This window comes from Chrysoperla carnea, chromosome X (assembly GCF_905475395.1).
Source record: "Chrysoperla carnea chromosome X, inChrCarn1.1, whole genome shotgun sequence".
Taxonomy (NCBI): domain Eukaryota; kingdom Metazoa; phylum Arthropoda; class Insecta; order Neuroptera; family Chrysopidae; genus Chrysoperla; species Chrysoperla carnea.
The window spans coordinates 20,906,632-20,934,073 of record NC_058342.1 but is presented as its reverse complement, the minus strand read 5'-3'; the positions used below and the strand labels follow the sequence as shown (position 1 = coordinate 20,934,073).

General features: G+C 31.2%; 1 protein-coding gene across 3 annotated transcripts; it reads left to right on the top strand.

The window, feature by feature from the left end:
• Positions 1-200: 200 nt before the first annotated feature.
• LOC123302193 (trichohyalin-like) lies at positions 201-27,170 on the top strand. Of its 3 annotated transcripts, XM_044885029.1 has the most exons (9): positions 202-480; positions 6,814-6,949; positions 13,215-13,389; positions 13,756-14,045; positions 14,509-14,689; positions 17,018-17,684; positions 17,874-18,292; positions 20,766-21,036; positions 23,009-27,170. In XM_044885029.1, the coding sequence occupies exons 1-9, from the start codon at positions 474-476 to the stop codon at positions 25,966-25,968; spliced, it is 5,106 nt and encodes a 1,701-aa protein (XP_044740964.1). In that variant the 5' UTR covers positions 202-473; the 3' UTR covers positions 25,969-27,170. The 3 variants fall into 3 exon arrangements, with proteins under 3 accessions (XP_044740963.1, XP_044740964.1, XP_044740965.1); XM_044885028.1 differs by having other exon boundaries at positions 201-480; positions 17,018-18,292; XM_044885030.1 differs by lacking the exons at positions 17,018-17,684; positions 17,874-18,292 and having other exon boundaries at positions 209-480; positions 23,009-26,006.
• The last annotated feature ends 272 nt before the right edge of the window (positions 27,171-27,442 follow it).

Genomic DNA, 27,442 nt, shown 5'->3' with positions numbered 1-27,442 from the left:
TAGCTTTATTATAAAAAACCAGTATTTTTTAATACTCAGAAAAAAAAGCGTAACATTTCTAAAATTCATTTTCAAATAATACAAACTGAGTATGTCTGGTGTTAGTATACTTAAGTATACTTTTATACTACTACTATGACTTATAAGTCGATATACAAAATAATATTATTTAAGAACAAGAAAATAGTGCGTACGTTACACGCTAAATCACTCTACTGAGCACTGAGCAACAAAGCAAGCATTAGCATTCCACAACTCTTTATATTTATATGACTTAACTTTTTAGTAAAGAACAACTCGTGGTGTAAGTAATACTCACTTACTCAGTCACATTTAAATCAAGTTTAACTTAGCACGAGTGTTACCTCCAACAATATTCTACATCAATTTGTTATTTAATAAAGTGTTCCTCAATTTTTTTTTAAAACAATTTTACCGGTTTAAATTAAAATCAAGTTAAAAACAATTTCATAATGGGAGGTATGTAAATTTTTGTTCAATTAATTTATTTTTAAAAATTTAATTCGACCTATTGTCCTTCAATTTTGGGTTATAATTTTTATTATCAAAAATTTTTTTTTGTTGTTTTTCAAATAAATTACATAAAAATTTGTAATTTTGATAAAAAATTCACGTTGACAAAATTACTATATTTGAGTAAATAAAAATTTTTTTCTTAAGTAATTTGATCTCTGAGAGAGTGTGTGAATGTTATTTTTGGTTAGAGAAGGCATTTTTTGTTTTTTTATTAAAAATAACTTTTTTTTTCTCAAAGTGTGGTTTCTAATTTTGAAACTTAGATCGCTTTTATGTGTTGCTGTTTATTATTTATTCATTAATTAAGCTAATTAGTAGATTGTTGTAAAGAAATAATTGAATTTAGTAAAACAGTTAAACGAAGTTTATTAACAGAAATTTCACATTTTTTGGCAATTGGCCCAAAATTTTAATTTTATTGAGATGCGAAGATGTGAAAATGTGATTCAAGGATGTACATTTTTAAAAAAGCACGTTACTAGGTTTTTTTAAAAAGGTTGCGGTTAAAATCGTGATTATCTTAAAAGCATGATCTCCTATTTTTATTAAGCCGGGGGCCGGGTTTTCACTTAGAATATGGGGAAATTTAAGGATTTTATTATGAAAAGGTTTCCTTCTTGGACGAAAAAAAATTTTTTTTTTTAAAACTTAATCAGATGAAACATAAGATCAAAATTTTTTAGAATTTTGCTTTCTTTTCAAGATATCAAAGACTGGAAATGTAAATTTAGTAATTATTTGCCGTAGCAGGAATGTAAATGTACCTTTTTTTTTGGGTTGAAATGGTTTTCTTCCGTTGTAACTTTAGAGTTTCTGCGATTTTTCTTGAAATTAGCCCTCTTAAAATATGTTATAGTAAATAAATATGCTATTTTTTATTTTTCGGCTTCGATATATCGAAACTTGAGCTAGATTTTCGTTTTTTTGTTGAGTTTTAACATAATTCATTATTATTGTTGGGCAGGAATCCTCAATCATGCATATTTCGATCCTTAGTCAATTCATGACCGGAGAAAATAAAAACTGACATTGATTAACTACATCGAAATTTTTTCGAATTGCATGTTTGCCCATTTATACACTCCTCGAAAATGAAGAAAAGACATAGTAAATTAGGAATATTATGGCTAGGGATTTTCCATACTTTTTTTTTGAGGCTTTTTGATTAATGAGCATCATATGAATATAACAAATTTCGAATACCTCGAAAATGGGGCAATTTTTATTTAAGATAATAAAGTTGGGATTTGAGACGCAGCCTTTTTGTTTTTAAAAATGGTTAATAATGATTGTAGTAGAGAAGATGTTAGTTGTTCCGAAGTCGAATCTATATTTAACAATAAAAAATAAAATAAAAATACTCATTCTTGTATTTTATATATTTATTTATATGTGCGTATAAGTAACGGGCTATTGTAAATAATTGATTGTTATATAAATATGAAAAATAAAAAACATTTCTTTTACGAAACCAAACTACACGGGTCTGCAAAAAATAGTATCAGCTACATAGGATATTTTTGTTTTTTTAGGAAGTTTTTTAGGATGCTGAATTCCAAAACAATTTTTCATTTTATCACGTTAAATTTTCTAGCAAAACTCATTTAATAAATAAATAAATTTAAAAAAAAAACTCGATTTTGTTAAGTAAAAAAACAAGTTCAGTAGTTAACATAGCGCCTTTAAATCTAGACCGACTAAAATCTTCCCCATAATGAGTCCCGACTGTCTTTTTAACGCAGTCGGGTCTTTTTTTTTTTTGATTTGCTGAATTAAGTTTTTTTATTTTAAACTTTTTAGTTGCGATTTTTAAATACCTATTCAATGAAATCCAACTCACCATAGTTCTTCGATTTTCATTTACAGCTTGTGTATGTATGTTTGGTATTTGGTGGCGCTCTAGAGACCAAACGTGTGAGCCGATCAGTGTTGCCAACTTTAAACTCTAAGACCCACTAAACAGGCGATAGAAAACCACTAAAAAACTAATAGAGAGCAATAATATTGCCAGAAATGATATTAAAATATTAAATTATTTAAATTATTTTCCCACTAAAAGTAGAAAAATAGTAGAAAAAAACCACTAGTTTTAGTGGTAAAACTACTAAGTTAGCAACACTGGAGCCGATTTTAATGAATCTTACGTAAATCGATTTTTTTATTTAATAGCTATTCAAAAATACCCGATTTAGTTAACATAGTTCGTCGAGGTTAATTTTTTTTCTTTTTTGCAATATGGCGTCTGGTGGTCGCCATATTCAATTTTCATTACTGCCATATATTCAGTGACCCTGAATCCTGAAATTGAATTAGATGATACTTGATTTCCAAGAGATGTTACTAACTTCTGATTTGTCATTTTACCTTTTCTTTTTTTGAAACAAGTTTACCTTTTCGTTCGTTTTTCATCTTCTGTTTTCCATATGAGTGGTTACAAACAAATCAGGTATCGTTATAGTTATTGAAATAAATACCACGATACTCAAAATAAAATTGTATATTAAGAAATTTTATTTAAAAAATATAATAAATAAACATACAACACACTTACATTTCGCTAAATATCGATATTTCGATTGCAACGCAATCATCGTCAGTAGCTAAATTTATTCGTATAACACATTAAACAAATAAATTACAGAAAATTTTTTTTTTTTTAATACCACCAAGCTTTTTGTGACATTTCATCACAAATTATTTAGTGGGTTTCAATCCCCCTGAATTCCTCGAATTTTTGATTTTTTTAATGAGTTTTGCAAGAAAATCTGACTTGGTAGTAGTTTTTTAATATGTTACCCAATTTCAGTGGGTTAAAAATCAAAAGAAGCACTTAAAAAATCCTGTTCCGCTTTTTAATTGGAAGCCTGTATTATTTTATTTCATATTTTATGTTAATTAGTTAATTACCATTAATTTCCTTTCTTTTATTAAAGTTAGACAGAGAAAAATTTTCATTCATAGTGAAAATGAGTCATGCAGATATCAATATCAAGACGTATACAAATAAAACTTTCAAGTTCCCGCTTTTTTTCAAACTTTTATATTTATTTTAGTATACTGATTGCTTATCTGACCTAATCTAGAAAAACAACTCAAGAGAACATTTAAGTATCTTTTATTTTGAGAATGTTTTATTTAAAAAAAAAAATATCAGGAAAAATTCAGAAAGGGGGAGGGGGTTATCCTACTTTATTTAATTTTAAATTTTTGTTTTCGCTATTGGTTAACACTATCGCTATCAAGGTAGCCTTCATTTGACTTGGAAAACTTGAAAATGTCAAGGGATTTTGAGATTTTGATAAAGTTGGGAATTTTAATGTCGATCAGGGAAAATGATTTAAAAAAATTTGAGTATAATTCACTTTTGAAGACGTTGATTCTTCATCGATATCCCGAAACGTATATATTATATATGGATTTAGGAAAAAATAGACCGAAAAAAATTTCTGTAATAGTGTCCGATTTTTGAACGAAAGGGCTTAAAACTTCAGAACCCAACTAACTCCTTTATAGTCGACAAACTAAACCCAACCACTATTACTTGGGTCTATTTTAATTCTTAACCATAAAATCTCCGTGCTTTATTTCGATTTACTTTAATGATTTCTTTTTTTTTTTAATCAGAATATAATGCAAAAAAGGGTTTTTTGATTTTTCGAATAATTATGAGACTACAAAAACATTTAGGGAATTTTTGGTATAAACATAAAAAAAGATCGAGAAGTTATTTTAATTGAATTAATGGATTTTCAAATGTGGTACTATGTAACAATCACTAATTTTGAATAGCCCTGTATTTATATTTATACATAGACATACAATATATAAATAAAAAAAAGATACTTCGTATTGTAGCAGAGAATCGAGATCAGCAGATCATGATAAAAACGTATCAAGTCGTTTAAGTCGTTTAGTTTTTGTGATAATATGACAATAACTAGCTCGACTCGTGAGGAATTCCGTTTCCGTAGTTACCATAGCCCTTGGCTACCCTGTACCCGTAGCTAAAAACAACAAACAATAAATTTCGTAGAAAAGTGGTGAAAAAAATCAAACTGTATTAAAAATAGTGATTATATGTCTAGAGCAGGCATGGGCGAGTTATTTTAAATCGAGGTCACCATTGTTATAACTTTATTGTGTGTCTCTTTATCCAAGTCCGCATTGCTCATAGAGGAGAAAGCGAGACGGGTATCGTATCTCTTCTACCTATCTCAGTTTCTCTAATAGTAATGACATAGCTAGAAAAAAAAATGTTGTCTCTCTGTCTTACTCATATTTTAGGCTGTCACTGTCTTACTCGTATGTTAAGTTGGGAGTCCGAGGGACTTCTGTAAACCACGTTTGTCCATGCCTGGTCTAGAGTATTAGGAGAGCATTTGTAAAACCTAACATGTTTGACGAATAAACTTATTCTTAAATTATTTGTCTAGCGTGTTTTTTCCTAAGCGGTACATTTTTAGACCGTGAGTATATTTTTCGTCAAACCTAGTGAGTATATTTTTCGTCAAACCTAGACGTGGAATTTGATAAAGGAAGATAAGGGTAGGATAGAAAAAAACTTGCTAGAGTAATAATATATAAGATAAACTAAAGACGACGATGGACATCACACATTACACATCGTACATTCTACTTGGCTTAGAAATAGAATTTTAATTTACTGAGTATAAAGAGAAATACTAAAGAATTTTTTAAGTCAAAAATAAACTCAACACATCTCATACTATACGTCTTATTACTTACTATACTTTTATTTTGTATGTTAAAAACTCTCTTCAAGTTCATGTCTGCGCTACAATTCTTTTTTAATTTTATTTTAAAAATATACAGGGTTGGACAATTTGTCTTTTTAAATTTTAGGAGCCACGTGGATTTATACAAAGGGTGCTTTTTTTAAACTTGATATATGCGCGAAACTCGAAAAATAAATTTAATCTAGGAAAATGTTTCAAACGAAAATTGTCAATTTCAAAAGCATACATCTTATATCGGTGCATCGAATTCAATCTATGTTTTCTGGTGCAATTAAAACCTCACTCTGATTGTTTGACTGATGTTTCTGACAAAAACATTAGAAGAACGCGCTTTAAATTAGAAGTTGCTTTTATAAATACGAAAATATTTTTTGCTTGAAACATTTGTTTTGTAAACCGAATAGTTTAGACAATAATTGATAGAAAAAATAGCTAGCTTTTTGTGCGTTTGTTCATTCTATTTGAACTAAATTGGTCTTTATAGGAAAAAACCACTTTTATTGGAAAATTTGTTTCGAAGAGTGTCTTGATTTCGCAGCAATAATTATACGAAATAAAATTTTGATATGAAAAACAGTTTTGAGTAAAAGTTTTCAGTCTATTTTATTGTCTAAACTGTACGATTTGCGGAAAAATGTTTCGAACAAAAAATGTGACTTTTTTAATCAATAGCTACTTTATAATTTAAAGTATTCATCTATCGATTATCAGTTATGGAGTAGAGTGTGCTTTTTATTGGGCTTGAAAAAATAGGTCAAGTTTAATGGCTGCGTAAGATGTGCGCCTACACACCCAACATTTTTCGCTTGAACCATTTTTATTGATAAAAGTTATTTAAATTTTCAAGCACATGTTTATTACCCTGTATAATGTAATTTTGCAGTTCTTTTTCAAATGAATACTTCCTATCAGAGGCGGATTAAGTAATTTTGCGTACGTAGGCAGGCAGTTTCAATAATTACCACCCCCCTTATAATAAAAATCTTTCAATAAAGACCTTTTTTTAGTTCTTAAATTCACGTTTTTATTTATTAGAACCTGTAAGAGTTGAATCGAGCTATCATTTTTCTAAAGCACGTTTCTAAATTGCCAGAATACATCTTTACTAACTTACTTGCTCTATTTTGAACTGCGTCATTGTTCAAATTGATAGAATATCATTTTTTGAACCACAAGTCTGTCTATAATTACTAGATATACTGTCACTCTGAATGTTTCTGGATCAGATAATGTAATGTTTTTGGCAGATTCATCTGTTGTGAGTTCTCTGTTCCGTATTCTCTTTGTGTCCTTTGTATATTCTTTGACTATGTAGAGTTCCAAGGCTTGCTGTTAATTTTTTTTACCCGCGTTAAAAATTCTAGCCTACCAGAAAACTCAACTGGCTTCCCGAAATGCCTAGAAACGTGATTCATTTTTTAAAAATAACAGTAAAATTACTTGATAAATAATAAATCCACAGGGCTTATTTTGATAAAATATTCTGGTCTTAATATATGTGAATTTTGAAATATTTCAGGAACAGCTTGGGTTACCCTTGCTACAAATGACTCGTATTCATTGGGTGCTATGGTGTTAGCGTATTCTTTAAAAAAAGTCAAAACGCAACATCAATTGGCGATATTAGTTACACCAGGAGTTTCAGGTCCTATGAGGTGAGTACTTTTCAATCGTTTATTTTTAGTTATTGAAATAAATACCACGATACTGGAAATAAAATTATATATTGAGAAGTTAAAAAACAAACTTTCATTTCGATAAATATCGATATTTCGATTGCAACGCAACCATCGTGCTCTTTTTTCAAAAACAAATAACATTATATTGGAATTTGTTGTGTAAATTTAATAGATTTCATTGTGCAAGATTTTTCACTAATTAACTATGCTAGATACAAGAATTAAGAAGAAATTCTGTGCGATTGAATGAAGATATCGAGCTAAAATTTTAATAGTGTGCTCTGTGACAAGATATATTCTTGCACTATATTTCCCCAACATCTAGTACATAAACAATTAAAAGAGGGTTTAAAAATATGTATGGCTTCAAATTGAACAGTCGATTAAATCCAGTCCTGTTCTTAATATCCTGTGTCTTAAATGCACATGATATAAACTTTCAAACACATATGCACACAATAAATTGATACCAGTACACTCACAGTACTCGAAAACTATTTTTAGAACATATAATTATGATAAAAAAAATCATAATTTCTCTTTTTAAATTTAGATTGATACCAACAATTTCTTAACTGACATTGACTCAGTTCAGCTACTTACAATCAGACCGATTTGATATTGACTTAGTCCACACATGCATCTATAAATTCTCATTGCCGTATTACAATTTCATTTATGTAAATTTTTTGAGAAAAATAATATTTCATTATCAGAGAAAGATTTTTTGTTTGTTAAATAATTACGTCGTCATATTATTTTATAACATTTCTTGTTTATAATTTTATAAAAATATACATAATTGATTAATATTTAAATAAAATTTATTTATTTATAAAGAAAAAAAACCTTTTTATTAGATAAATGTTTTCATTAATAAATAATTCATGGCTATTATTTAATAAAAAAAATGTGATGTGCTAACGCCACACAACCTCCGTATATAGAAAATTTCTAGTATTGCATCATAAATACGCTCTGAAAATTTATTAAGGGAACAAAATTTTACCTAAATTTCAAGCTGTATCTCCGCAAAAAATCATCGAATTCGGTACTGCAATTCCTCATTTGAAAACTTATACTTTTTAGTTTTGGCATCTATTTTTATCACCCCTTGCCGCTTTTCACGGACGGTTGAAAAGATGAGAAATGTTTCCCCTAAATTTTATATAAAGTTTAGAAGCGTACCAAAATTTTAAAAATTATTTTACAACAAATTTGTTGAAACCTCTGGAAAGCTCGTTTATTTTTCTTGAAAATGAGCTATAAAAAAAATTTCCGTACGAGCTTTTTGGGCCAAGATATTTGCTTCCCAAGCAAAATTGATACTTTTGATACACTGAAAATTTTTTCGTATTGTTTGAAAACTTAAACTACCTCCTTTTAAGCCCTGGCATAATTGTATTGTAAAAACTTTTATAACTTCGGAACTTCCCCAATTATCGTTTTTAAAACATGCAAAAAAACAGAATTTTTCCATATTTTAGGCGCTTTTTAACCTGGCCGCCATTTTATGAAAAAATCCGTTATCTAAAATATTATCATGCTCAATAGAAAACTTGTACTTTCTAGCTTTGAAATCTATTGCTCAAAAGTTGTTATCATCTCTTGCGCTGCTTTGTACGGAGGTATGAAATGGTAAGAAATGTAAAAGCCAACACAAATTTTAAAAATTATTTTTCAAAAAATTTGTTAAAACCGCTAAAAAATTTGTTTTATTTTTCTTGAAAATGAGCTCTGAAAATTTCCCGTACGAGGATTTTAAATCAAGATATTCGCAGTCCAAGCAATTTTCGAGATTTTAATATTCTTTTATCTATGTTGATCTGTGTTGGTTTTACATTTCTTACCATTTCCCCCCTCCATACAAAGCGGAAAGGGATGATAACAACTTTTAAGGAATACATTTTAAAAATAGAAAGTACATGTTTTCTAATGAGCATGATAAGAATTTAGATAACGCCTTTTTTTATAAAATGGTGGCCAGGTGGAAAAATGCCTAAAATATGGAAAAATCCTGTTTTTTTGCATGTTTTATAAACGAAAACTGGGGAAGTTATAGAAGTTTTTACAAGAAAATATGAAAGGTGATAAAAGGAGGTAGTTCAGTGCGATGATTATTTCAAAAGATGGAGGATTTTAAATTCAGAAGTGTCAATTATAATTGGGAAGCAAACATCTTTGTCAAAAAGCTCATACGGGAATTTTTTTTATAGCTCATTTTCAAGAAAAATTACCAAGCTTTCCAATGATTTAAACAAATTTGTTGTAAAATAATTTTTAAAATTTTGGTACTCTTCTAAACTTAATAATAAATAGACTCCAAAATAAGAAAGCACAATCGTGCTTTTTGAAATTTAGATAAATTTAGAATAAAAATTTTGCTCCCTTAATAAATTGGCGCAGTTTAGTTTAGGATATGGCGCAGAAAATTCATGTACCCTAGAGCAATTTCTCTCATAGGACATTATGTGTATAATAGGGGGGGGGGGCTGTAAAAAAAATGAGCAGATACAAATTGAGGAAAAATGAGGGCAAAATATGACCTTAGAGTTGGAGTTCTGCTGATCAGGAGTTTTTTTATCATTAAGGAATTTCAAAAAAAATAGAACCTCTATATTACAGACTACACTTTTATAGCTTGTATATAGAAGTTAAAAATTGTTTATCTAAAAAGACACGAATAGTAATTTGTAAATATGTGTAGACGCAAATCTGTCCCTGATTTCTTATTATCAAGAGATTTGCCATATCAATGAATATTAAATATCTTGTACCGAGCTATTTTAAATGATTGATGGCTATAAAACAAGAAAATAAAACTTTGTTAATGAATTTTTACAAGCATGTTTAGTATTTGTAACGATTAGAAATATTGGCAATAAAAAAAAATTGGTATAAAGATGTTTTATAAATGATTTAGACCATTTAAATTAGACAAAGATGGTAATTCACGAGCAAAAAAACAAGTAATTCACGAGCAAGAAAACAAACAATTGACTGAGTTAATTGATGAAATGTCATGTATAGACAGTTTGTTTTTTTACGTCATATAAGTAAATAAAGATGGCCACTCTTAGATAGTCACACAAACATACATGTTACATACACACATAACTAATATTCCCATATAATACATACTATTTAATTTGCACTTAATTTGCGCCCTCACGGTTAAACAGTGATGTTTACGAAAAACTGTTTCAAACAAAAATTGATTATTTTTTTATAAGGTACATTTTTACATTTAAGTTTTTGTTCTATTTCTAACGGTTTATAAAATGGGTCTTACGGGCCTAAGACCCATTTGGGTAATGTTGCTCATTAACGAACTTGGCCTCACTTTTTACGTCTTGAGCACGCTATAAAAATTTCAGCTTGATATCTCTTTTCGTTTTCGAGCTATCGTGTCCACAGCCAGACAGACAAACGGACGAGCAGACGAAAGGACAACCGGAAATTGATTTTCTGAACACCTATACCAAAATTTTTCTCGCAGCATCAATATTTTGTATCAATATTTTTAAGCGTTACAAACTTGGGACTAAACTTCGTATACCTTGGTATATTTCATATATATATTTTACAAAATTAGCGAGTTATTAAAAAATTATCCATCTTTTATCCTCGGATTATTTTTACTTTCAGTTACGCCTTTACGTTCTTGTATACTGAAGTCTATAATCTCTTTGGGTCATTAACATTTTGACCCACTTCCTGTTGACCTATTAAGTTGAAATTGAGTATAATTATCAATTTTAAATAACAATTCACTTTTTTGGCGAGAAAACTGTTTTCATTCTACACTATCTTTATTTATGTAAAAATTCATTTTTACATCTAAATTTATAGGGGAAGTATACGCTCAGTGGCGTAACGAGGGGTGACATAGGGGTGTATCATGCCCCGGGCGCTACTCATAGGGAGCGCTACTAAATTTAGTGCCAGTGTAATTAATAAATGTTAATTCTTTAATAAAAAGGAACACTAATAGTCTAAATGAAACTGTAATAATATATTCGTAATAAAAATGGCACGTCTTTTCTACTGACAGGGCTGACTCGACCTGTGCCTGTCAGCACTTCCTTATGGCGTCTACGCTGTGTGGTTACAAGGTTACAAAAATTATCTCCTTTCTTGATTTGTCTGATAAAATAATATGATCTTAAATCATTAGCGACTGAACTAGCCGAAATTCGAGACAAGCTCTGTGAAGAGGCAATAGAAAAAGCGAAATCTTGGTGAAAATAGGATATTCATACAACAATACGTGTAAGAGGATGCCGCAAAATTCCCGAAGAATTGACTAGAGATAAATAATAGGTATCTTCCAACTACATTTTTTGTCTCAAATTTAAATCCTAGCTTGAGAATGTGACTTTATTTATTTTACTTTATTTATTTATTTGTTTGCGTGTATATTTTGCATATAATATGATATGGTTTTCGAATGGGGAGGGGGATAAGAAGGGATTCTCATACTGCGGGCGCGAGTTAAGCTCTCTACGCCACTGTATATGCTCAGTCACATACACATTGAACTGAGATATTTGGAATGAAAAGTTTTATTAAACCTCCTGAATATGTAATTTTGATAATAAATTAAAGGAAAAGTCCATTACTTTCTTTTGGATTGTTTTCTTTTTTTGTTAACACAAAAAAACTAAAATATGTGTCTAGGTATAAAAAATATTCACCAGTAAACTGGCCAGTATACTGGCCAGTGCTAATAACGCCATAAACAGACGTCTTACTGGTGAATCGTTCCGAAATATACTGGCCAGTGCGTGTATATATATTCTTAAATATATATTCTTATTGTAATCGTCAATTACGAGTAAGTCTTTTTCAGATGCCATTATTAATTCTTAATGAACAATAAATAAATAATTTTCTTGCACAAACACTCGGTGAACTCACGTACACTGTCATGCCCGTTTTACCAGTACAATATGGCGTCGATTTCTGTGACCATAAGCACTGGCCAGTATACTGGTGAATATTACGGAACACCCCCCCCCTCATGTCCATAAAATGCAGGTAAAAAGAAGAGCATTTAAATTCGAATTCGCCCGGAACAAATTTTCGTTTTTGTTTTAGCTGATTTAAGCCTTTTGGGTAATTTTATACACAAAAAAAAGTCCCCTTGATATTTTTTCATAAATCTGGCCATTTTCGAATTGTATAGTGTTTATAGTTTAAAAATCTTAAAGATGACAATTTTCAAGACTGAAAAAAATGCTAAAAATACGCAATTTTTTATTTTTTCTAAAATTTTTGAATAACCAGATAATTTTATTCTAAAGCCTCATTTTTAATTCATACGCGGGATAAGGGATAGATTCAATTTAGTAACTTTCATTTTTTTTAATCACTCTATATTACTGTTAGATATTGACTTACAGATTTACTTAAGAGTACAGAAAAATTGCATTGACCGTGTTTAGAGGTACTTAATACTAAAGTAATAACATTTTTCTAGTGATTATAGTAAATAATACTTAGAAACCGCAAACAAAACCCATACTTAAGTTAAAAGCCACAAATAGATTGAGATATTTAATATTTTATAACAAATAAGATGTTAATTCTAATATTTAGCATAATTAATTGTTTAAAAACCCTGTACACTGAAATCTATTGAGTTTATACAATAATTTTCAATACAATGTTAATTGTTTTTGAAAAAGGAATATTTTTTGTTTTGAATTTTTCTTCTATCTCTTACGGTTTAAAAGATATTTTTTCGTATCAAAATCGATCCATGAGTTTAACTACTTTTGGTTATTCATCATTAAAATAAACGATCTAAGTACGCATTTTGAATGATAGAATTTACTAAAAGACAATTCGATCTACTATTAAATATAAGAATTTTAGTATAATTAATTATTTAAAAATCCTGTACAATGAAATCTATTAAGTTTACACAATAAATTTTAATATAATGTTATTTGTTTTTGAAAAAGGAATATATTTTGTTTTTGAATTTTTCTTCTATCTCTTATGATTTGAAAGATAAATGTTTGTATAAAAATCGGTCCATTAGTTTAACTAATTTTTCAGTGTTTTATTTTATTAATAATTTATAATGTATTTTTCCATACAATCCCAGTTTTCAGAATATCCCTGGTCTTATCTTTTTTTCCTACCATCAAAATAGGACTTTTCCACTTTCATATTATTCTTTTCATTGTGGATAAACTTTATATTGTACTAAAACTCAGATGAATGTTTTTAGAGAAAAATTAAATGGAATTTTTGATGTTGTTAAAGAAGTAAATTTATTGGATTCCAAAGATCAAACAAATTTAATATTGTTGAAACGTCCTGAGTTGGGTGTAACATTCACAAAATTACATTGTTGGCAATTAACGCAATTCGACAAATGTGTATTTTTGGACGCAGACACATTGGTATTTATATTCGTTTTTTTTTTTTTTTTTTATTTAAGTATTTCCATAGATCTAAAAATGTGACTGGAGATAATTAAGCGTGGTAAAAATACAGTGTCCTACAGGATGCGTTATCTTTTTTTGTATTATGCACCACAATAGTACCTAGTGAAATGCGCAAACCATTTTTATATCTATGATTTATTTTTAGTACAGCAAAATTAAATAAAATAACATAGTAAAAAAGAAAAAATTAATGCATCTGTGAAAGTCTCTCTCAAGGACGTACCTAACCCCCATTTTTGGGGGGTAGTTGCGCCTCTGAATGGATATGACATAATTTTAAACCAAGTTTAACTGTATTTTAATACAAATTTTATATTATAGGTCCTACAAAATTGTGATGAACTCTTTGAACGAGAGGAATTATCAGCTGCTCCAGATGTAGGCTGGCCAGACTGTTTCAATTCTGGTGTATTTGTATATCGGCCATCATCTGATACATTTAATTCACTTGTGAAATTCGCTGCTGACAAAGGCAGTTTCGATGGAGGTGATCAAGGATTATTAAATTTATACTTTTCTGGGTGGGCGCATACCGATATTAGTAAACATTTGCCATTTATTTACAACATGTGTTCAACGGCATGCTATTCATATTTACCAGCTTTTAAACAGTAAGTATTATTTAGAAGCACGGATTCTAATCTCCTAAGCTTTACACTACAAATAAAAATTTAATAAATATTAAAAATCTGATTTTTTCATAGAACGAAAAAATTTCATTTTTTCAAATTTTACTCGAAAACTGAAGGGTTTAGAGAAAAATGTCTAAGAACATTTTTGGTTAATTTTGACCCCAATAATATGGTCATTTATTCCCAATTTTCCGAAGTAATTCGGTCAATATTAATTATTTGTTAAAAGAAACTAGTTTAAACAATATCCTACCGGGTTACCCACAGGCAACTTTCACTTTTACGTGCAGGAGCATGTTTTGCAAAATATTCCATGCGAAAATTAATCCTGATCAATCACGGATTTTGACGAGACTTTAAGAGTAAAAAAGTATTCTACACACACAATTGGAAACTTTCCTCATTTACTTGAAATCGGTTAATAATGAATTTCTTTGTTTAGATTTGGTGAAGGTGTAAAAATAGTACATTTTATTGGTACAGCAAAACCATGGCTACAACAATTCGATACCGAAACAAGATCCGTAAGCCCAAGTCCAGGTTTTGAACATTTAAAAGTGATCTTACAAACTTGGTGGGATTTGTTCTGTGCTCATATTTATCCACAACTATCGTCAAACATGGTAAGTGCGATTGTTATAATCATTTACGATTTGCTCAGTTAACAAATTTTATTTTAATGTTGTAATCGAATTTTTTTTTGTGATTGATTGGTTTTATTTGATTGATGATCGATAAATAATCAATAGGTAACAAAAATTTTTTGTATTTGAAAATGTATCAATTGACAATAGGCGTAATGCTTAACGATCGCAATGCCAGCGTGGCTGTTAATCAAACTAAAGGAAGTCGTCTTATGTTTGTAGTATTAATTTTCTGAAGCACAGACGCTCGTCAAAATTCAATTAGTGAGGGGCACAGACCCTGAGAAGAATTTTTTGTATTATTTTATGCAATTTGCTGAGAATAATTGAGGAGAGGAAGTGTCACGTATTCCTCCCTACCCCTCTTCACATTTTCTGTCAGTATAGATGTCTGAATGCAATTATTGAGTGAGAATCGAATCACCGAAATAATTTTTTGTAGAATTATCTCCAATTTTTTCTACATCACCACGGGGGACAAGAAGGAACGGATGTCTTCTCCCCCACCTCCTTTATTGTTAACTTTATTAAAAACACAATCAAAAATTATCTCCGATAGCTCGGTGCCCTCTCAATAATTGCATTCTGGCAACATTTATACCGACAGATCTTCAGAAAATGTCAGGAAGAGCTTGAAGGGAAACGTATCCTCTCCTTCCCCAATTATTCGTGGCATTTTCTGAAAATCTGTCAGTATAGCTGAATCTGTTGCCAGAATGCAATTATTGAGGGGACATCGACTGTATAAAAATAGTCGATAATCAATGAGGTGGGGAGAAGACATGAGTTCCTTTTTGTCTCTCGGGGCGATGTTTATGTCTGTCAGTGTAGGGCTTTTAAAATTTCAAAATGTATGGAGAAATTTTGTTTTGACATGTTGTTTGCAATGTAGAGGCATTGTTAAATCCAAGTTTTCGACCTCGGCAGGCAATCGGATATCATACGAAAAATCAAAAAAATCTCGAAAATTTTGACCTTACTTCAGTTTTTGCCGATTTTAACCCGGAAGGACTGATTTTTCGTCAAAAATGGTTGTTTTTTTTTTATTGAATTATTAAAATAAGACGGCTTTCATGATGTGAGATTTAAATTTGTAAAATATTTTGTGTTTTTGCATTTAATTATTATAATTTTTAACCTAATAGCCTATAGCCTATAATTTTATTAGCCTATTATAGCCATTATCTGATTTTTTTTCCATCTTTGCACAATGTGTATAATATGCACTGTTTTATAATTTTAAAATAATTGACTTGCTGCACCATCTTGTAAATTAATAAAAAATAATATTATACAGAGTGTTTCACGTATAACGGTACATCTAAATTCCAGAAATAGTATTTTTCGAAGTTCAGATTCTAATTTTTTTCTCTACTTCTTTATAAGTTGTGGATTAAAGTCTAGGTCAAAGTGATACGTACTCCCCACTACGACTAAGAGAATTATATTTCAAGCTCTTCAAAACATTTTAAACAAAAAAATCGGGTTTGATATCTCAATATTAAATTGTTTATAACTTCGTGAATGTAGACGAAAAATAAGAATAAAATTTTTCGATATCTGTTTGGTTGTCGAAATATAGAAAACTAAATAATTAAAACAAAGTTTCAATATTTTGAAAATTAGTTCAGGTATCGAAAAATTTTATTCTTACTACCTGTCTTATATCGTCAAGTTATAACATAATTTACCATCAAAATTGAAAAAATATTTTATATAAATTTTTTTTTATTTGTGTCCCCACTACGCGCTGATACATTCTTAATTAATCGGGCACAACAGATTTTTGTTATATTGATATGCCTAGATGTAACGAACACAGATATAATATCTCTGTTTTTTGTTCAATAGTGTCCAATTTTTGAACGCAAGGGCTAAAAGGGTTGTTGGATTCGAACTAAGTAATCACTAAAATAACAAAATACATAGCCGAACTTTAGTGCTCACAGCTATCTTGTACTCACAGAAATGATCATAATATAAGATATAAATACAAATGTCAAATATTGTGTGTGCGATGCACGCGCATATATTCCGCAGGAGCTAAAAAGTAAGCAAAATATTCGTACAAAATCCTTTCCAATCGAGCCCGATTCGCACTTTGCCAGGGTTTTAAATTTTACTGTACTATTTCTGAATTTTAAGAACACGTTTTCTAAAACGCTCTGTACAATGTTATCAGGTGATAAGGTTACTGAATATGTAGAAGTACTAATAATAGGTTTTAATTTTTTTTTTTTAATCCTAAAATATTTGCATAGAGTTTTTTTTTTCTTTTTTTGCATGCTTGGCTGTTGGTTTACCTAGAATGAATACTCACATTGGACGTGTCCTACTGATAGTGATCATGAAAGGCTACATCGATCGACTGAAACCCATGATATCCATCATAATAATTATGACAATAATAATAGTTCCTATAATTCTTCTACCTATTATGTTGAACCTATTAGCTTAATTCCCCCCTCACTTGAAATACGTAACATTCCTATTTATTATAATAACGAAACGACATCATGTGATCAACAATATTATGTTCCTACTAGTAATAATCAAATCGAACCGACACATTTCTATGACCCGTGGGAAAATCATAATCAATCGTATCATGAAAATCCACCGTTTCATCATTCTCATGATAATCAATCAAATAATCAACATTATCATAACGAAAATCATCATTTTCATGATAATCAATCACATAATCAACATTTTCATCATGAAAATCAACCACATCATGAAATTAATCAACCATTTCATGAACAACATCAATATTTTCATGAAAATCATTCCTACAATCATGAAAATCATTCCCACAATTATGATAATCATTCCCACAATCATGAAAATCATTCCCATCATCAAGATAATCATTCCCACAATCATGATAATCATTCCCACCACCATCAAGATAATCATTCCCACAATCATGATCATCATTCCCATCATCAAGATAATCATTCCCACAATCATGATAATCATTTCCACCATCATGATAACCATTCCCATCATCAAGATAATCATTCCCACAATCACGATAATCATTTTCACCACCAGGAAAATCTTTCCCATCATCAAGATAATCATTTCCACAACCATGATAATCATTCTCACCACCAAGATAATCATTCCTACAATCATGATAATCATTCCCATCATCAAGATAATCATTCCCACAATCATGATAATCATTTCCACCATCAGGAAAATCATTCCCATCATCAGGAAAATCATAATCACGACGTTCATCATCAATCCCAACAACATTGGCATAATCCTGATCCCATTCATCATGATCAACCCCATAGGGATCCATCACCACCCCCTTCGTATCATCAGAGTCAGGATCAATATCATTCCCAAAATAATTTTAGTAATAAAAATGAAAATCATTCAGATCGAATGCATTCCAAAATAGAATGTAGATCATGTGATGTCAGTAATTCCTATTCCCATAATTCCAATGTATATAATAATAATAATAATGATTCCTGTTGTCCTATTCCTAATATTGAAGCACAATTAACAGCTTTAATATCCTCCGATGATCCCAGTAACGAAACCAAGGATAATCATGAGGAAGTAAGTATTTGTAAATTTTATTAGGTTACACACTCAACTCTTTTTTTACACGAGATTAAAAGTTTAGTTTAAAGATTCGCGACAATGAACTTCGGCAATTTTTATTTATTCAAAGTGTTCTGTTATTGATAGTAGAAAATTATACCAGTAAATTAAGCTTATCAATTCGATCTGAGGACTAATTCGGGAGATTAGGCTCTTACATCTAAGTGTTTCTGTATTGGTGAAATAATTTGATAAATTTTTTTTTCTTTATAAAGACAACAAAATATTTTTTTTAGTATTCGCTACCCAATTCAATTTACAATCAATTACACCAACTTCGTTTAATGAGTTTGATAGGTCTGTGAATGCACAAATCTTTCTATTTTTCCCATAGTCAAATCTACCGAATTAGGCCTCAGATCGAAATTTGTTAAAAAGCTTTTCCATTTATCTTGATAAGCTTAATTTACTGCTATTAATAACAAAACACCATGTATAGCACACTAATTTCGGTTTTGTATATTTTTTGTTATTATTCACACCATTTGTATGCTTGCGTTATTCAACACTACTCAAATAATATTTATTGTAAATTTGCTTGGAACAGCAAGCCATTTTCCACATTTGCACAACCTTTTCCCAATTTTTTTAATCTTTATATTTAAAAAAATATATTTTTACACGCATTTTAAATTAAAGGTAGCCGTGAAAAATATATCTTCGGATAACTTTCCTGTACCGTGTGTCCTAATTCCTTAGAAATATGTCTTCCGCGTAAAAAAAGAGTTGGATGTACTTTAGTCGATCACTTGTCAAATCAGAAGATTGTTTTCTTAAAATTTTTGCTAAACAGAACAATTCATTTGTATTCATATTTCAAATTACCTTGGTTGTACTGGTCAACATCGGAGTGATATTTCCAAATATTCGAAATAGTAGATAATTTGGGTGAATAGTTGTTTTAGCCTTAGTCAAGGTTTTAGCTGTAAATAAATTATTGGATAGAGGAAGGTTTACACATAGTCGTCATTTTTAACCCTAGTATCTAGGATCGATGTACTTCTAGTTATAATTCGATGTACTTCTAGTTATACCTTTTTCGAAATTATTCCTACAATCGCCATGTTTGATCCTATCACAAAAATCTATTGAAATCCACTTTTTCTATCCAAAACTCTTTTTACTGACGTTGGTTTTAGTTATGGAGAGTAGATACAAGGAGAACTATCTCATAGAGCTGTTGAATTCAAAAAGTGTCCAAAAAAACGTAAAATTAAGTTTCGGAGAATGGCCACAATGGCTTTCTCGTCAGAAGGGGGACTTAGTCTACTTCTCCATCCTTTTCTAATCACTTGTATGGATATTTATCTTAAACAGATATTACTTTGTGTTGAATGTGAACTTCTCTATCCTTCTCTAACAACTTGCTTAGATCTTTATCTTACTCTTATTACTTTCTTTTAAAACTTTTATAATGTATTCCAGTACACCAGTGCCATCATAATTTTATGTTTGGGCGCTTTTTATAACATGCAGGTAGTTCTCCCTTTTTTACCCTCGATAGTTTTAGATTATTTGATAATCTAGGTGCCAGGTGATTTTTCCGTAGTCAATGAAAGTTTAAAGCTACTCCAAAGTTTTTCTTGCGTTTATTTAAGCCCTGAAGTCAAAAGTGGTTTAAAAAACTTAAGTATATGAAAACACGTAAGAAAAATTTTTATACTGCCTTGAATTTCTATGAAACGAGGCCTAGCGCCTAGAGTATGATCTCTTTTCTAACGTCTATATATTATCTACTATTTCGAATTATTGCTATCCTTATAAATTTATTCTTCTAAATTCTTTGTTTCTTCAGTCAATTGAATTGTTTTGTTTTTCTTTAAGTTGAAATTTCTCTCAGCGGCACTTTCGCTACAATTTACCCCCCTAACGGCTCATCGCAATTGAATTACAGTGACTAATAACTCATTTTCTTAATGGTCTAACAGCTGTCTCATCAGAAAAATTCGCTATTCTCCTAAGGTTTTTGGATTTTGATGATACCTGCGTCATAAAATGTGCATGTGTTTTACCATTCTAAGTGCTATAACATATCATATAGTAATATCACTTAGAATGGTCAAACAAGTGCACATTTTGTGACCCAGAGTTCTCGACACACTAGACAGCCTGAATGTGCAAGGTAGCCAGGACTCTTAACTTCCCCAGCCAAGAAATATTTTAACAATTTAACAATCTTGCGAAAACCACGTAGTTCTTTGATTATACAGCTGTTAAACTGTAATCTTAAAGGGATACTTTTTTCCACTTCTTCAGTAAATAACCAAAAATAAAATCCTGCCTAATTCCCTTTATTTCAGCTTCTCGAAAAGTTTTTAATTTCAGTGATGAAGAGTTAAAAGGGGTAAAATCGTCGCGATTTTGCTGCTAATATAAAAACGAAATGTTTATGTTTGAAACAATATTGATTTTGTTTCTAATTTTATAGGCAGGTCTTGCTGGTGCATTCGCTCAAATGACTCTTGGTGCTCCACGTTCAAGCGCTCAAAGTGCACTTGAAGATCATTTCCGAAGACAAAGTTGGGAAGTTGGTAATATTGATTATTTGGGACGTGATTCATTTGCAAATATATGGCAGAAAATTAGTGAAACATTAGCAACACCTGCTGTTCAAGAATCAGCCGGAAGTACTAGTGCTGTACAAACACAACAACCAAAATCAACTACAGCTAAAGAATCTACTGCAGGTTCTACTGATGGTACGAATGTTTCGATAGCTGATTAAAACGTGACAGTGGTAAATTTCCCTATTAGGTAAAGTATAGTGTAAATGGCATGCAACTTCTTCCTCATTCTATGGTGATGGATCTATCTAGAAACTATACTTTGATCTATTAGAAAATCTTCTTTTTTTTATGGTGAGACTATTTCACCCAAACAATTTTTTTAAATTGACTAGATAAACATCCATTCCTTGTATTTGGAGGCTTTTTAGTAGTTTTGAACTTTTTTTTTGTAATTTTTAATAAAAGGAAGAACAATTCAGAGCTATTCAGTAGTCTAAACAAATTTTCGCTTTTACTCACAAACACACAAATTTTATTTCCTATTCTTCAGATTCCTGCCCACAATGGCCCATCATGAATATTAACTTTATAATGACGTACAAAGTCGATTTCTTCATTGATTTGTTTATCACCCTGGTGGAAAAAATATTTGAAGAAAGAATAAGCCTTAATAAGTCTTTCAGAAACTCAGAAAAAGTCTTAGGAACTCTGAATAACTCTGAATTTCTCAACGTTTTTTGGACTGTCTAATTCAGATTTAATAAGTCTGGATAACTCTGAATTAGACAGTCCAAAAACGTTGAGAAATTCAGAGTTTCTAAGACTTATTAAGACTTTTTCTTTCATCAAATATTTTTTTCACCATGGCCAATCATCAAATTGATGACAAAGATTGTTTTTAAAATCGAAAAACTTACCAAAAAGCAGTTATCAAAAAACTATACAAGTAAAGACATCGAATATTTTCTATCTTTGTCAAACAGCACCGTTAAACAAAGATAGAAAATATATGACATCTCCTCACTTGAATAGTTTTTTGATATTCTGCCCGAAACGTCGATTAATTTCAATAAATTAATCGTTGATTTATACTGACAGTTTCCGAATCTCTTCATTTACTGTTTTCAAAAATATCTCGGAAACTGTTCGACAGAATCGTCAAATAAACTCAATTTTTGTCTGTTTTGGGTCCAGCTAATGCAATGGATTATAATAGAAATCTCGTAAGAATAGTACATAAGAAAGATGCCGGAAATGGGTCCTTAGTACTTAGACCAAAAGGTCCTCTGTGCCCTTCTTTAGAAGAACCTGTCACTCGAAAGGGAGACGTCTTCGGGTAAGAGATGCTATTTTCACAAAATGAAGCTATAGAATTCTGTTAATGTCAGATCGCACGCAGGAAACTCACAGTTTTTCCGCCGGGATTTCGTCCAGGATTGATAGGTTCGAGGTTTCGGACCCTAACATTCCAAACCTGACATCCTGCAGGTGCAAATAACATGTATGGAGGTTTCATCGTCCTCCATACAGGCCGTACAAGTGGGATAATTAGAAATATCCACGTAATGAAGAGGGTAGGTCATCGACAGTGTCCTGTAAACGAATCCAACCACCCATCTCAAAGGCGCTTTAGTGAATTACACAGTTTGGCCTGTCGCATAACCTGGGATTGAAATGAAGATCTAACACTTGTACAGGCGTCCAAAAATACGAAAATTGCGTCCATTTTATGAATTTATGAATTGTTTAAAAAACATTCTGATATCAAAATCGTTCGAAACTCTTGAAATGACAAAAAAAATCGTTAAAAAAAAAAAAAATTTACAAATTTTTGCTGTCAAATCGTTTGTCGGATTTTTCGCTTAAGTAAGTATAAGCCCATGATATGTCATTGTGTGTAAGGAAAGGACTTTTTGCACAAACCGTAAAATTTTCAAACAACTGCAAATTCACTCTTTTAGACACTGATTCACTCTTTTAAACTTTCTCCAAAAAAAAGTAAAAATTAGTTGCACAAATCTTGCATTTACATTATATTCATATTTTTCGTTGTATTCTCATTTATTTTTTATTTTATTTTATTTATTCACTCTTCTCAAATAAATTTCTCAAATCATATTCAATTGTTTTTTTTCTTTTTTTTCTTTTTGGCTCCAATTTTTAGGCATTTGTGGTGCAAGCGAACAAAATGCTCCACAAAAACAACAAACTCAACAACAAAATCAAAAAGATAAACAACAACAACAACAATCAAAGAAGAATAAACAAAAAGGTGGTGGCGAAGGTGCTAATCAACCTCAGCAACCACAGCAACAATCTGGTAAAAAAAATAAACAGCAAAATCAAAATGAACAACAGAAACAACAACCGAAACAACAGCAGCAAGAGCAACCAAAACAACAGGAACAACCAAAACAACAACAGCAATCTAAGCAACAACAACAACAAGGAGGTAAACAGCAAGAGCAAGCGAAACAACAGCAACAACAGCAAGGTGGTAAAAAGAATAAAAAAGGTGGCAAAGGTAGCTCAGAAAATGTTTCTGATGAAACTTTAGCTCCTGTAGCAGCAACTCAACAACCAGAGCAACCTAAAAAACAGGAGCAAAAACCTGCAGAGCAACCTAAAAAGCAACAAGAGCAGAAACAAGCTGAGCAACCTAAAAAGCAACAAGAGCAGAAACAAGCTGAGCAACCTAAAAAGCAACAAGAACAGAAACAAGCTGAGCAACCTAAAAAGCAACAAGAGCAGAAACAAGCTGAGCAACCTAAAAAGCAACAAGAACAGAAACAAGCTGAGCAACCTAAAAAGCAACAAGAGCAGAAACAAGCTGAGCAACCTAAAAAGCAACAAGAGCAGAAACAAGCCGAGCAACCTAAAAAACAACAAGAACAGAAACCTGCTGAGCAAGGTAAAAAATCACAGGAACAAAACAAACCACAAGAGCATAAATCTGGTGAGAAAAAACCTGAAGAACAAAAACCTGCTGACCAATCTAAAAAGCAGCAAGAACAAAAGAAACCTGCTGAGCAATCTAAAAAGCCACAAGATTCGAAACCTGTAGATCAATCTAAGCCTGAACAAGCTGAAAAACCACAAGAACAGAAGTCTGCTCAACAAACCAAAAAGCAACAAGAACAGAAACCGGCCGAGCAACCTAAAAAGCAACAAGATCAAAAACCAACCGAACAGGTTAAAAAAACTCAAGAACAGAAACCTGATGAGCAGCCTAAGAAGCCTCAAGAACAAAAGCCTGTTGAACAAGTTAAAAAGCCACAAGAACAAAAACCTTCTGAGCAAGCTAAAAAACCACAAGAACAAAAACCTGCTGAGCAGGCTAAAAAACCCCAAGAACCTGTTGAGCAAGCTAAAAAGCAAGAACAAAAGCCGGCCGAGCAACCTAAAAAACCACAAGAACAGAAACAACCTGCTGAGCAATCGAAAAAAGCAGAAGAACAAAAATCCGCTGAACAATCTAAAAAACAAGAACAAAAACCTGCTGAGCAATGTAAAAAACCTCAAGAACAAAAGAAACCACAGGAACAAAAACCTGCTGAGCAATGTACAAAGCCACAAGAGCAAAAACCTGCTGAACAGCCAAAAAAATCTCAAGAGCCAAAACCTGATGAGCAAGCTGCTAAACCACAAGATCAAAAACCTGTTGAACAACCTAAAAAACCAGCTGAGCAACCTAAAAAACCTCAAGAACAACAGAAAAAACCACAGGATCAAAAACCTGCTGATCAATCTAAAAAACCTCAAGAACCAAAACCTACTGACCAATGTAAAAAGCCACAGGAACAAAAACCTGCTGAGCAGCCCAAAAAGTCACAAGAGTCAAAACCTGTAGAGCAAGCTAAACCTTCACAAGAACCAAAAACCGCTGAGGAAAATAAAAAACCACAAGAACAACAGAAACCTGTTGATGAATGCAAGAAACCTGTAGAACAATCTAAAAAAGCGCAGGAACAGAAATCTGCTGAACAAGCTAAAAATAAAGAACAAAAACCTGCTGAGCAGTCTAAAATACAGGAACAAAAATCAGCTGAGCAACCTAAAAAGCAGGAACAAAAGCCTGCAGAACAACCTAAAAAATCACAAGAGCAAAAACCTGCTGAACAATCTAAAAAACCACAAGAACAGCAAGCTAAAAAACCCCAAGAACAAAAGCCAACTGATCAGAGTAAAAAACCTCAAGAACAAAAGCAAGTTGATCAATGCAAAAAACCTCAAGATACGAAACCTGCTGATCAAAGTAAAAAACCTCAAGAACAAAAGTCAGCTGATCAGTGTAAAAAACCTCAAGAACAAAAACCAGCTGATCAATGCAAAAAACCTCAAGACACGAAACCTGCTGATCAAAGTAAAAAACCTCAAGAACAAAAGCCAGCTGATCAATGCAAAAAACCTCAAGAACAAAAACCAGATGATCAATGCAAAAAACCTCAAGATCCAAAACCTGCTGATCAAAGTAAAAAACCTCAAGAACAAAAACCAGCTGATCAATGCAAAAAACCTCAAGATCCAAAACCTGCTGATCAAAGTAAAAAACCTCAAGAACAAAAGCCAGCTGATCAATGCAAAAAACCTCAAGAACAAAAACCAGCTGATCAAAGTAAAAAAAATCAGGAGCAGAAACCCGCTGAGCAACCTAAAAAACAAGATCAAAAATCTGCTGAGCAATCTAAAAAACCACAGGAACAAAAACCCGCTGATCAATGTAAAAAACCTCAAGAACCAAAACAACCTGGTGAGCAACCTAAAAAACAAGAGCAGAAGCCTGCTGAACAAACTAAAAAACCAGCAGATCAGTCTAAACCTGCAGAACAAAATAACCAAAAGAAACCAGCAGAGCAGAAAAAACAAGCGCCTCCACAACCCAAAGCGAAGCAACCTCAATCTGAAAGTGAAGCTCCAGCTGCTCCTCCAACGAAATCATCAAACGAAAACCAAAAATCAAGTCCAGTGACTGATGTTCCTCCCAATGCTGCAGTTAGTGAAACAAGTGTCCCAAGTGCCAAACCAACCCCTGCCCCTGTTCCAGCACCTGCACCAGCTGGTGACCAATGCCCATTACCACCACCACGAAAAGAAAAAAAAGGTGCCAAAAAACAAGCACCTTAAACCAAAAAAAATGCCATTGATATTAATTTAAAAAATATAGTTTGTAGAAATTCAAATAAAAGTTTGTGAGATATTTGTTGCGTTTTTTCAAATTTGTGTGCGTTAAAAATCGCAAATCAACGTTTGACTCTTTTTTTGCGAAGAACGTTCAAATAATTCATGACTTGGCTCTTGATTCGATTCGATTCGAATTTCAATGTGATTTTATTTGACAATAATTTATTATTTTAAAAAATAAATATGTTATGTTATATTTATACAGGGTGTTTTAGGAAGAACGGTTTCTTCCTTCGTAAATACGAAGACTTTCTCAGCTCTGGATCTCCTTAAACAGGGTGACGATCGAAATGGAATTTTTACATTATTTTGAAAATATTCTGATGTCTCTAGAATTAAATTTTGAAGAATGTTTCATCGATAATCTTTTTTAGACCCATGTATGTAAGAACTTTTTGTCTTCTTAATAATTTACTATTTTTTCTGAAACATCCTGTAAATCATGGTTCATTTCTAAAAGTACACTGAGTACAATTAAAAATGAAACATGAACGTTAACTTATTTTAATACTGATTTAATTAATTTATAATATTTGTTGATTTATTCTGATTGATATTGTTTGTTCGAGTTTGTTTGTTTTCTAATTTAATCTATTTTTCTTTCAGTATTCAAAATATTATTTTGTTCTTAAAAAATAGCCTAATCAGTAAAAATACACAGAGTACCACGCCACACACAAAATATCACGCACATCTTAGATCTTATATTCCTCGATTCAAGAAATACAACCTTCAGACAAAAATTTTTACAAAATTGCTTTTTAAATTAAGTTTGTAGAAGTAATAGCAGCTTTTATATTTAAGCTTTATCGTAGCAGCTTGAAGCTGAATTAAATTTGTAGATAAATGTTGTAGTATTGCGGCTAAGTTCATTACACGCCGGCGTATATTGAACAAAATGTTCTAAAACACGATAGATATTCATTTACTCTTCAGTTTAGATCAAATCTTTCAATTGGGAGTGCGAAAAATTTCGAATGACAGCTACGGTTAACCCAGAAATTGAAAATAACTTTATGTGCCAAAAAAATATATATTAATTATCTAAACAGGTGAATTGGCGTATAAATTAGGTCAGATATCTAAATCTAGGTGTATAAGATCTATGAAAACACTACACTAATCGTGAAAAATAGTATTATTTACTATTAAAGGGTGTTTTTTTTAGAGGTATAGAACTTTTAAATGGAATAAAACAAAGATGAGTTTTTTTATTGATATGAAATTTACTTTATTCGAAAGACAATCTTCTGGCATTATAATTTAAATACGATTTCTGGCATATGACCGCCACGGCTGGCTCGGACGTAGTCTAATCTGGAGGTCCAATTTTCGATGACTTTTTCCAACATTTGTGGCCGTATATCGGCAATAACGCGCCGAATGTTGTCCTCCAAGTGGTCAATCGTTTCGGGCT

What these genes read in the sequence shown, in the direction of transcription:
- LOC123302193 (XM_044885028.1), top strand. An exon ending in GGAGTTTCAGGTCCTATGAG is followed by an intron (nt 6,950 to 13,214) that starts GTGAGTACTTTT and finishes GAATGTTTTTAG; the next exon opens with AGAAAAATTAAATGGAATTT. An exon ending in TACTGCAGGTTCTACTGATG is followed by an intron (nt 21,037 to 23,008) that starts GTACGAATGTTT and finishes TCCAATTTTTAG; the next exon opens with GCATTTGTGGTGCAAGCGAA.